Source organism: Chrysoperla carnea, chromosome 3 (genome assembly GCF_905475395.1).
Source record: "Chrysoperla carnea chromosome 3, inChrCarn1.1, whole genome shotgun sequence".
In the NCBI taxonomy this organism is placed as follows: Eukaryota; Metazoa; Arthropoda; class Insecta; order Neuroptera; family Chrysopidae; genus Chrysoperla; species Chrysoperla carnea.
Window position 1 is genome coordinate 27858859 of NC_058339.1, and position 12230 is coordinate 27871088.

The 12230-nt window shown below is 29.0% G+C and overlaps 1 protein-coding gene across 1 annotated transcript in view; it reads left to right on the plus strand.

Annotated features, from left to right (window-relative positions):
* LOC123296530 (BTB/POZ domain-containing protein KCTD1) overlaps window positions 1-12230 on the plus strand; it is a 165423-nt gene that overhangs the window by 148854 nt on the left and 4339 nt on the right. Inside the window, exon 5 of the mRNA XM_044878041.1 lies at window positions 5047-5252. Within this exon, the coding sequence (XP_044733976.1) occupies window positions 5047-5252 (206 nt within the window). The remainder of the gene's footprint in view (window positions 1-5046; window positions 5253-12230) is intronic.

The following is a 12230-nucleotide window of genomic DNA, read 5'->3' on the forward strand; positions in this document are numbered from 1 at the left end:
TGTAGGTGTCACATAAGAAAGGATTCTTCGAAATTAATTCCCTAAAAGGATGAAATATTGGATTAGTGTTTTTTCAGAATTTCAGCTCAATTCCTTCATTTTTCGAATAGTTATCAGAGAAAGTTTAAAATATGAGATTAATGGGGTATTCTTGTGATTTTGAGAATATTTTGCTATGTTCAAGGTTCGATAGCAGATAGAGTCGATGCAAAAATGCATAACAGACAATTTTTTTTTATTCGCCTCAATCCCATCAATAGAAGCAGGTTAATGGGGTATTCTTGTGATTTTGAGAATATTTTGCTATGTTCAAGGTTCGATAGCAGGTAGAGTCGATGCAAAAATGCAAAACAGACAATTATTTTTTATTCGCCTCAATCTCATCAATAGAAGCAGAATTTTTCAACAAAATGTAGACATAGAAACCGCGTGCAGAAGGTCGTCGTGCGGATCGTTTTACAGAACCGTAAAACTCCTATTCTTTATTTTTTACAACTAAAGAAACCAATTTGAAAAAAATAGCCATTTACCAAAGTTTTACGAGTTTATTATCAAAATTCGGTAGATTTAACCAACTAATCATGCTGTTATTGTTTTTAATATTATTTTGCAAACCTTAATTGTAAGCTAACATTGTAAGCGAAAACAGGCCTGAAAAGTCACTAAGAGCTAAGAAATTGACAGCTACAGACTTATATCAACAGATAATGTCCAGGAAATACAGTGAAGTAAAGCTATCTCCAATAATGAACAATGTCTAAGAACTAGCCAAGAACTCATTGGCTAAGCCATTAAACAGTTTAAATGAAAATTTAACAAAGAACTAACCTTCTTCAAGGATAGAGATGCAGGGGACAACTTTAAGAGACTTTGAGACTCTGAAGGTACTATTAGATCTCACCTAATAGATCAAAGAAATCAAATCAAATTATGAAAAATATTAGAATACACTTGTAAGGAAAGGAAAATGATATTGAAGAATGCAATATCGATCTGGAAGATAGGATTTTTCTTTGACCAGTGTCAGTGAACTATAAGTCAAAATTAACTCAAAGCTCAAACCAATCTAAGTGGTATTACTAAACCATGACATGTAATTCACATACAATGTTAGAGTTATAACACTTAGAGAATGGTATAACACGTGTATTTTTTGTGAGCACATATTTCATGAAATATATGGTACTATAGAAGTATAAGATCGCATCGTTTGTAATGTATGTATTTATAATAATAATAATGAATGGTATATGATAGTAAATGAAGAAACATTTAACACCTCTTTATACGAGAGTATAGAGCGCAGCGCAACACGTTCATTTTACTTACCTATGTTATAGGATTGTTTGTAAATATTATTAACATCATCTTCTAAATTCCTTTAAGTTGTTAGAAAGATTTATGTGTTCATAAATTAGTTACCTACATAAATAATGTTATTATTAATTTATTTTATTTTTATTTTAAATTCATTTTTATTACTTTTTTTTTGCTGTACTTAAGATACATAAATTAATAACTTTCATTCAGAAATATTTCTTATAATACTCGAATATTGGTAATGGGATATTATTGCAAATATCTTTAAATTCATGAAAAAGAACGCATGGTGTCGTGGGACACCCGGTAGGAACTATATTCTTTCTTATCTTGGTACATTATAAATGTAGCGCTTACTTTTTCTGAAAATTTAAAGTATTAATTTTTGAAGTCAAATACTTGTTTGATTCTTTAAAGAGTTTAATTTTTTAGTTACTTTTAGTTTTTTTGTATGAATTAATTGTAATATTAGTTGAAAAAGACATACTTCTGATTTAGTAGTCAACCCAATATGTGCGTACATTACGTTTGGTTTGATAAAAATATGTATTATAACATAACAATAAAAATTATCCCTGTTAGCTTCTGATAACTTTCACAACTCAATTTTTTTAAATGACAAAACATTTAATTTTGACCAAAAATACAAATCATAAAAATATTTTTACATTTTGAAAAATTAATGCCAAGATGAATCAATTGACAAAGTTTAAGTTTCCTAGGTAACCTACATGTTTTTGGTATCGTTTCTTTTATTGCATTTTTTTTTGGTTTTACACTTTTTCCCAAAACTCAATAGATTATTTTTCGCATATCATTTATAAGCTAATTTAATCTATTTGTTTGTCTGCAACAATGCCTATAAGTACCTCTGCCCACAAAAAAGATACAGGCGAAAAGGAAAACATCATAGAAAATCGAAATTTCGTTTTTTCCTGTTTGTTTCAATTGTTTTGACATGAAAAAAACTTACTTTTTATGAAAAATACTAATCCAATGAAAAATTTGATTTTCGACAACAAATTTTTATATTAAATTTTTCGAAATTTTGTTAAGTTTACGAGATATTTGGAAAAAAATCAAAAGGAGTGCTTTTTTACCCCTATTTTCAATTTCCAACCTCTAATTTAATAGCACTCATAGCATCATTTTTTTCTTCTTTAATAACCCATTGAACGTTTCCTGCAATAAAAACCCGTGAACACCTTAGTTATTTTCTATATGACATAATCAATAGCCTAAGAAAATAATATTACCTTAGCTACTGCGATATAACATTTTTCTACATTTTGTACAGAACCCATCTGACTCACCTTCCGTGCGCCTTGCATTCAGTGCTATTATGTTTACATATAGTTACAGAATGAAATACGTTGAAAGCTTTCAAAGGATTTTTTATGGTCCGTTGGCGATAATAATAAATAATTATTTTTTACAAGCCCGCATAATTTACTGTTTCAATTTTTAATGATCCAACCTATCCTACTTAAAAATACTTTTTTTTAAATGTATGAAAAATTGTGCATATCATCCACAGTTAATTATATTTTTATACCATGTATATGAAATATATCAAGATATACTAAGTTTAGTCGCAAGTTTGTAACACTTACAAATATTGATGCTATGAACAAAATTTTGGCATAGGTGTTCATAAAATCCCCTAATTAGTACATTTCCGGTTGTCTGTCTGTCTGTCGTCTGTCCGTCTGTCATCACGATTACTCAAAAACAAAAAGAGATATATCAAGCTGAAATTTGTATAGCATGCTTAGGACATACAAAGTGAGGTCAAGTTCGTAAATGACCAACATTGGTCAATTGGGTCTTGTAAACCGTTAGAGATAGAACAAAAGTTTAAATATAAAAAATGTTCCTTATAAAAAATAAACAACTTTTGTTTGAAACATTTTTTCGTAAACATCACCGTGAGAGCGAATATTGTTCGCAAATTGTAGTATTATATGGGTATATCAGTTATATGTATGTGTAATGTGACAGAATAATCAACACTGTCTATACATAGTATTTCAACAATTAACTCAGTCAATTGTTTGATTTCACTTGTTTTATTTATGAGAATGTATAATATTTTTAAAAGGTTTTATATCACGAAGAAAAAAAAATCAATTTGTCACATTTTTTCAATGATCATAAATTGCAGTTTATTTGCATGCAATTTGTTTTTTTTTTATCATTTTCCATTATCTGTGTGAGTGATGAATATTAACAGTTTGACATGTTTTTATTTGGTGGGTCATTGTACTTAATCTCAGATACATTAATATGATGATCTCATATCTTATGAAATCCATTATTTTGAAAAGTAATTAACATATAAGATATTTGTTAAGAGGCTTTATACACCATACAAGTGGTTAGAATTGCCATACAATTTTGATCCGAGCTCGACCTCACTTTTTATTCGTTTTCGGCATTTAAAAATTTGCTTGATATCTCTTTTCGTTTTTGAGTTATCGTGCTTAAGTACAGACAGACGGACAGACAACCGGGAATGGACTAATTAAGTGATTTTATACACACCTGTACCAAAATTTTGTTCGTAGCATCAATATTAAGTATTACAAACTTGGGACTAAACTTTGTATACCTTGATATATATTTCATATATACATGGTATAACAACTATTTGTACTTATACGTATACACAGACTTCCCTCTAAAAGTGTTGGTAGTACATTGTCCTGCCTATGAGACGTAAACATATGATGAAAAGAACTCGCAATATTAGATAGGAAAATGGCCAATGGCTTGCTGTGGAAGTTTTTTTAACCCACCCCAAAATTCTGATCAAAAGCTTACACGACCACAAAAATTTTTAACGATTGGTTTTCGAGCTACGGGTTATCAAAGCTACAAGTATATTATAGTTTTAGTATACGACTAGGAAAATGACTTTCTGTGAAACTTTTTCAAATCGCCCCCAAAATGTTCTTCAGATCGTTCTGATAAAAACTCTCACGGCCACAAAACTTTTTAACGAGCAGTTTTCGAACTATTGGCGGCTTTCATCAGAGTTAAGTATTGTGTAGCCCATTCTTACCGTATTTTATTAAAACATAAAATTCATATCTATTAAAGACCTAGGTACAGTTTTAATACAACATTATCACTATAATTATCACTAATTGTTATTAAATAAGATTTGTATTATTACATATAATCCAATTTAATGACATGCAATTATCAACGATAAATAAATTTGTTTAGACATTTACAGATTTTATAATATTAACTACTGATTGATTTTAACATCTATATACACCAGGCATGGGCAAACATGCCTTAAAGAAGTCCCTCAACCTAACCAGTGACAACCAAAAATACAAGTAAGACAGACAGACAACATTTTTTTTCTATCTATCTGATTATTATAAGACAAACGGAGATAGGTAGAAGAGTCGTATACCCATCTCACTTACACCTCTATGAGAAATGCGGACTTGGATAAAGAGACACACAATAAAGCTATAACAATGGTGACTTTGACTTAAAATAACTCGCCCATGTCTGATATACACTACAAAACATAATACCAGGGAATAAACGATTGACAGAGGTAATTGAGGAAATATCCTGTATAGATAGTTTTGAACATCAGTACTTGCATTTTTCTATAAATGACGACGCACAAACCTTATATGTTTTATGTATCTTATTATCTCTTATTTGCATTTCTAATAATTAATTTTATTTCTGTTTCAGATATCCAGATTCTAGATTAGCCAAATTATTTAATGGTAGCATACCAATTGTATTGGATTCATTAAAACAACACTATTTTATTGATCGAGATGGTGGAATGTTTCGACATATTCTTAATTTTATGCGGAATTCTAGACTGTTAATTCCTGATAATTTTTCTGATATTGATTTATTATTAGAAGAAGCAAAATATTTTGATATTGCACGTAAGTATTTTTAAGATATACTTAAATTATATAACATTGAAGGCTAGAGATTTTTAAGCCAATTATCTAAAGGCTTCCAGGAAATTAAATATCTATCTTAAAATTAATCGTCAAAATGGTCATATGAGAGAAACTTTTATAACGATGTTTAGTCTTAGAAGCCCATTAATATTTATTTGAATCGATAATATTTTATGTTGAAATAAGAATTTAAAATGAAAGAAATTTTCCCCTCGTCTCAAGCAAATTTTCGTTTTATTAAGCCGTGTCGATACCAAAACGAATGTGTTGCCAACAAAACTGAAATTTTGTGTGTCAATTACTGAGTATTTAATACGCGTTCCGTAAAAATTTCAAATCAATTTTCTGTACGGTTTACGATAAATTCACTCTATTAGCTCAGTTGGTTAAGGCATAACCAATTCCGTCCGCGGTATGCATAGGGTAGCGGGTTCGATTCCCGCCGACGTAACAAAATTAATTTAATTAATAGTTGTGATGGGCTGCTGGTGTAGTGCGTGGTATATGCATGAAGGAGGTGCACTCAGCCTCTGAAATTGAGGAGCTGATAAATTATCAGTGGAAAGGTGGTAAAACACATATATGGTATCACAATGGGCTCTATAGCCTAAGTGTGTCCTTCGTGGACAGCCAATATAACCTAACCTAACCTACAATGAAACCTTTGAAATCAAGTAGTTTTTTAACCAAATAAGTAAAAGAAATGGTGTATTTTTAACCGACTTCAAACAAAAACGGAGGAGGTTATCAATTCGACTGTATTTTTTTAATGTTTGTTACCTCAGAACTTTTGACTGGGTGAACCGATTTTGATGATTTATCTGTTTTAAAGCTGGTGCTTCCCGTTTGGTCCCATTTCATTTTGGTACAGTTCTGACAACGACATCCATGAGAAAACCATAAAAGTCTTAAATTTGCATTAAGTTTGCACGACAAGAGGACGAATAAATCAGTCACTTCGATGATTCTTTTTTTAGTGATAAATTAGTTAGTGTACTTCAGATTCACTAAAAATCACAAAATAAAAAAAACTTTTAACCAAAAGAAAACCGACTTCAAAAGGAAAACTTTTCCAAAATAAATTAATACGCACTAAAAAGTAAAAAAATAACGATAATTTAATGTAGTTAAATTCTTGTTATTTTTGGAGTCGGTGTCAGCCAAGGAAACAATTCTGACAGAACAGTTTTCTACATTAGCTTGGCTGACATCGACTCCAAAAATAACAAGAATTTAACTACATTATATTATCGTTATTTTTTTACTTTTTAGTGCGTATTTATTTATTTTGGAAAAGTTTTCCTTTTGAAGTCGGTTTTCTTTTTGTTAAAAGTTTTTTTTATTTTAACATGACAATGTGCATTAAACCTTGAAAGGATGAAAATATCGATATCTCAACTTCGATTAAAAAAAAGGCCTGATGCCTCGAAGGCAATCATTTAAAAATACAATAATTTTGAATTCATATCAAGAATTGTGCCCACTCATATGAATTAAAAAATGTAAATCACATATTGTGAAATACTATAATGATGTAGTTGTCCTTAATTTTTTGAAAATTTAATTCTTAAAAAAATATTTTGTTTGTTATAATTCAAATATAATTTTTTTTTTTACATATTCAAATTTTATTGTAAAATTATTCTAATTAATATCCATTTTATTAATGTAAATACGGAAGAAAGTGGTTTCTGTTGTGTTAAAGCTGTACAAAAAAAAAAGTTCATTTCTCTGTTTTAATTATCGTATTATTTATGGATAATATGATAATCTTTAAGTTTATTAACTATACATTTTGGTGATTAAATTAGGCTATCGAGATGTCATACACGAGTACTTAAAGGCAATATTTTATAATATAAAAAACAACTTTTTTTACTTACTACAGATAATGTGAAATTGATTTAAAATTATTATGAATACATAAATATTTTATAAAATTCAATAATTGTATACAATTTAACAGAGATGTATTCTTTAAAATTATATTTAATTTATCCTAAACAAGGAAAATTGTTTCATCATATTTCCAGCTAATAAAATAACTCAAACAATAATGAAAATTATTAAATCTACAACCATAAAAATTTTTGCACCTCGAAGACAGTTTAGTTACAGATACATTACCATTTCAAAGGATGAATTAAAATATATAATGCTAGCAAATACTCGCCCGTTTTGCTGGGAAATTTCTCTTTTAAAAATTAAGACTATCACGTTATAGCCCTCACATTATCCTCCCTTTTGTTCACAATTTTAAGGATTTTTAAAACTTTTTTTGAAAATGAAGTTTGGCCCATAATACTCGTTGACATTGTAAAATTCTATAGGTCCAGTCATTAAATTACCCTGATTTTTATACTTTTTGGATCAAAAATACCCCATCCACTTTTTGTTCCCATCCACTTTTTGTACCCCATCCACTTTGAGTTTCATCAATGTTCCAAAATAATTTTTTTTTTTTTGCGATTCGTTCGAGTTTTTCAAAGGGTACCCCCTTAAAGAAATTGCAAAAAATCAAGAAATTTTTTATCTCCAATTGCGATAAAACTCAGTATATAACGTAATTTTTATCCAAAAAGTACAAAAATCGAATGCATTTGATGACTGTTCGAATAGTTTTTAAGATACGGGCTCAAATCGATCCAAATATTGCGATATCTCAGAAACTCTTCATCCAATCATTTAAAATTAAAATCATGCCAAAAATCCTAGAAAAGAAACGGTGGCGATCTTTTATTAATGACGGATACCCGGCACATCACTAGTTTGAAGAAGTATTTTTATTTTTTACTGAGTATTTTGGTTAATTTGAAATCTACGAATCTAAAACAGCAAATTTATACAATCTATAATATAAGAATAAAAATAAATATTTCTGTTAATAGTTATTTTTTATTCGCCAATAAAATAAATTATGCACAAAGGCTGCAATATAATAAATATATTATTTGACTGTTTTGTTGCAGCCATAAAAATAAAAATTGATCAATCCGCTTCTGTTCAGACAGATATTTTATTGTTCTGTTTAAGTTTTAGGCTATGCTGGCTGTTCGGTCTCGTAGTAGCATTCATATAAATATTTTATTATTCAATTTAAGGATCCGTATAAAAAAATTATTACTGCACAATTTTTTTCTGATACTTTTTGAAATTGTTCAATGTAGAAGTCAAAAAAAAATAATAATTTTCAAAAGCTCGTACAAATCGTTGTAATAATGGAAGAGCCTGCCAAAAACAATTCGTTGATCAATTGAGGTTTGGTTTCTAGTAGTTGTGTACACACACACATACTGCGGTCAGTCAAGCAAACGATAGAACAGGGGTCAGATATATGCTATCGAAACGAAGTTTTCCGTGGTACTAAAATGTATTTACTAAAGCTGAAAATTGTTATACAAATTGTATATTGCATATAGATAACAGTTATGACAGTCAGTCAGTTAAACGTTAGAACAGGGCTGGTCAGTCAGTCCTTATTTATGAACAATAAATAGGTAAGGAAATTATTTATGATTTCTGTGATATTTAAATGAATTTATTAAAGCTGAAAATTGTTATTCAGCAATATTCAAGCTGAGACACTATAATTTTGAGCAACTATAGAACCTAATGAGTAAGTTTTAAAATGCAATGATGACTTGATCAAAAATTTTTTCTGTATTATGAGACATTACCTACAAAGAATATAAAAATATAAATAAAAAATAAAAAAAATAATACACTTATGAAATAAAAAAAAATTATATTTTAAATTATTTATTAATACAGGCTGATCCTTCTTCATAGAAAATTGAAATACTCTTCTGAAAATATTACCCTCTTTCCATCTCACGCATGTACCTATGCTGTTCCATGTCACCTATTTGGCTGAATCTCGAACACTGCAGAATACAAACACTTGAAAGGCAGGCATTTGTATCTGCAGAAGCTATTATTTTTCAATTTCTGATAATGATTCTCAATCAATGTCGAGAGATTTGAGAGTATTTTAATGTGCAAGGTTAATTAGTTGAATAGATTTTTAATCCTGGCATGAGTCGTCAAATTAAAAAATTAAGTGTTCAAAAAAAAAAAAAAAAAAAGTTACTGAAAAAAAAATAATTTGATCTAACAAGCGTGTAGTGCTTTTAAGATATTTTAATAATGACTCTACCTTTGCTAATATCTGTCAGTAAAATATTTGCTATAATAATTGAAGTCTAGCAACCCATGCTTTTTTACGATAAAATAATTTGTTTCTTATATTTCTTTAACTTAAAGATATTATTTTTTACTTGGTAGTTCAGTTAGTTACAAAAGCGTGTTTTTTTAGTTTTTTCAAACAATTATTTATTTTTTACCTGATTTCTTCCCTCATATTTCACCTACACCCTGTACATTTCGGTACAGTTGGCATTTTTATTGTGGTCGTCATGATGATCGGGGTCCGTCTCCGTCCAGAGAGAACAGCAAGTATATTTAGCCAATGGCAATAATATTATACTTCTTTTCTTAAATTCTTTATGATGACAACAAATGTTGGTTGTTGTTGTTGTTGTTGTTGTTTTTCAATACACACACACACACACATACACACAAACATCATACATACAAAACAACATACACATATGTAGAATATGATATGATAACTGTTTTACCCGCAGGTAATATACTTTTGGCGCCTATAAATGTAAATTTTACTTTATTTCTAGATATGTAAATAACCACATATATTAAATCTAGGGCCAGGCGTACAATTTGATAACTATTTCAGAACGGCTGTAAAAATGGTTGAACAATTCTAAAGGTAAATAGTTGTCTGCTATTTGCACCGTGCATGAGTTTTATTTCAATAGGTTTCATTACTTTATTGATACAATTTTATGGATGGGCATATAAGTCTATGGTCTATATTGAAAGTTTAAATTATTTTTTACAAAATTTAAATAAATTATTGTATTAAATTACTTATAAAAATTGTTATTTAGACAATTTGGTCTCTTATTTTTACTAGACTAGATTATAGCAATTATATGTAAACAATTAAACAATAGTGAAATTTGAGCACAGAAATATGAAAATGATTCTGTGGAACACTAGGTTAAGCAGGGTGCCAGAGCTCCAAAACCGAGTGGATTCGTTTGCGCTACATTTTTCCACATTGGTCCGCCCAAAATTTTCGTTTTGTTTACCATCTAATTGAAAACTATCATACAATTAAAAATTATAACCTCAGCACCTCCACGTTTTTCTACTCAATATATTTGTTTGTCCACCTTTCAATAAAATTTGCGTCAACACCCCTTATTGATAATTTTCACGAAATGCAAATGCTATTTGTTAAGCAACGGTTTTCGAACAATAGACATCTTAGCATATCGAATGATAGACAAAATCTTTTTTGTATTTGTTATTCAATTGTCTTCATATTTGAAAATGGCCCTCAATAAATATTCATCAATTTTAAGATTGAAGAAATATATTTCAAGGCACGACCATAGCCCCTATCATTTTTTATAGTCGGTTTTGAAAATACCCTCAAATTCTACTCCTGGCCCCAAATTTATAAACAGAGATAATGTACCCTCAAATACACCATACCACCATCTTCAAAGACACACACAAATTGATCTTTTATCTTTTTTTCGAGTGTCATTCTACAGAGGAAAAAAATTCAAAACAATTTAGGGAAATATACTCGAATCAATTTAGTTTAAAAAATTATGGATAAAAAGCAAGTATTTTCAGAGTTCTACCTAATTCGCAACGTGCATAAGTTGAATTTCAGGCATTTCCAAGGTAACATAATACACTACTTTAGTAATATAATTGTATGGATGGATATATCAGTCCACGATTTGAATATACGTTTTTCATTAATACTTTTTTCTAGCAAATTTAAATAATTAATTTTGTTAATTTATGTTTAAAAAATATTGTTTATGAATTTCATCTTTTCACAATTTCTAATGCAACAGTTTAATTAATTATTATTTTTCAATAATGTTAGTTTGATTTTTACTATACCATTTACATGGAAAATTAGTCGTGATAGCTTTTTTAACACCAAAATTATCCACCATGACAACGTATAGAGTCCCTACCATGACAACGTACAGAGTCAGGCCTTTTCCAAACAGACAAAGCACAAGAAATTATAACTTAATGGCTACATGAAAGTAAACATCGATATGGAAATTTCTGCTCATCGATTCTAGAATAAGTAATATTTTTCTGCTAAAATATTCTACAACATATGTTAAAATTTACGGAGTTATGGATCTTGTCGATGACGAAGTAAAGAAACGTGCTATACCCTGCATTTATTTCTGAGAAGTATTATCATTCGAAAAAGTATCTCTTTCGAATAATATAGAAAGATCATGTGATAACAAGAATTTTATCTTGAATAAAACTAGAATCTTTTATAAATGAATGCGTACAAATTATAAAATTTTGAATTATTGGGGTGTTTTTCGCTGCTCCAAAGTACTCTCAAATATCTTAAGTCTAACTAATTTTCGTACAAGAGTCTGGTCATAGTCTAAAAAAGATGTTATTCTTTTATCTTTTAATTTAAAAATTAAAGAAGAATCAAATTATAATTTTTGTTAGTATAACCTTACATAAATTATTTAATAAACACTTTCTCGACGATACAACCATACATCTACAAAATTATTAAATAAATACCATCATTAATTTATTAAACATAGTCATTATTCAAAATTACCTACGTTTAGTAACTGATACTGTAATGTAAATATTTCTATCTTTTAATATCGGCAGACCATATATTGGGTTGAGGGTAAAAACTTGCTAAGTGACATTTTTGTGTTTTTGAATATGTAAATGTCATTTTAAATTGCAAAGGTAAAAGAATGCTACGACGAAAACACTTTTGAGCAAACAATCAGAGACAACAACAAGCAACTACTGAGAAAGCGGTCTTCAAAGTTCCTACACAGTGCAATA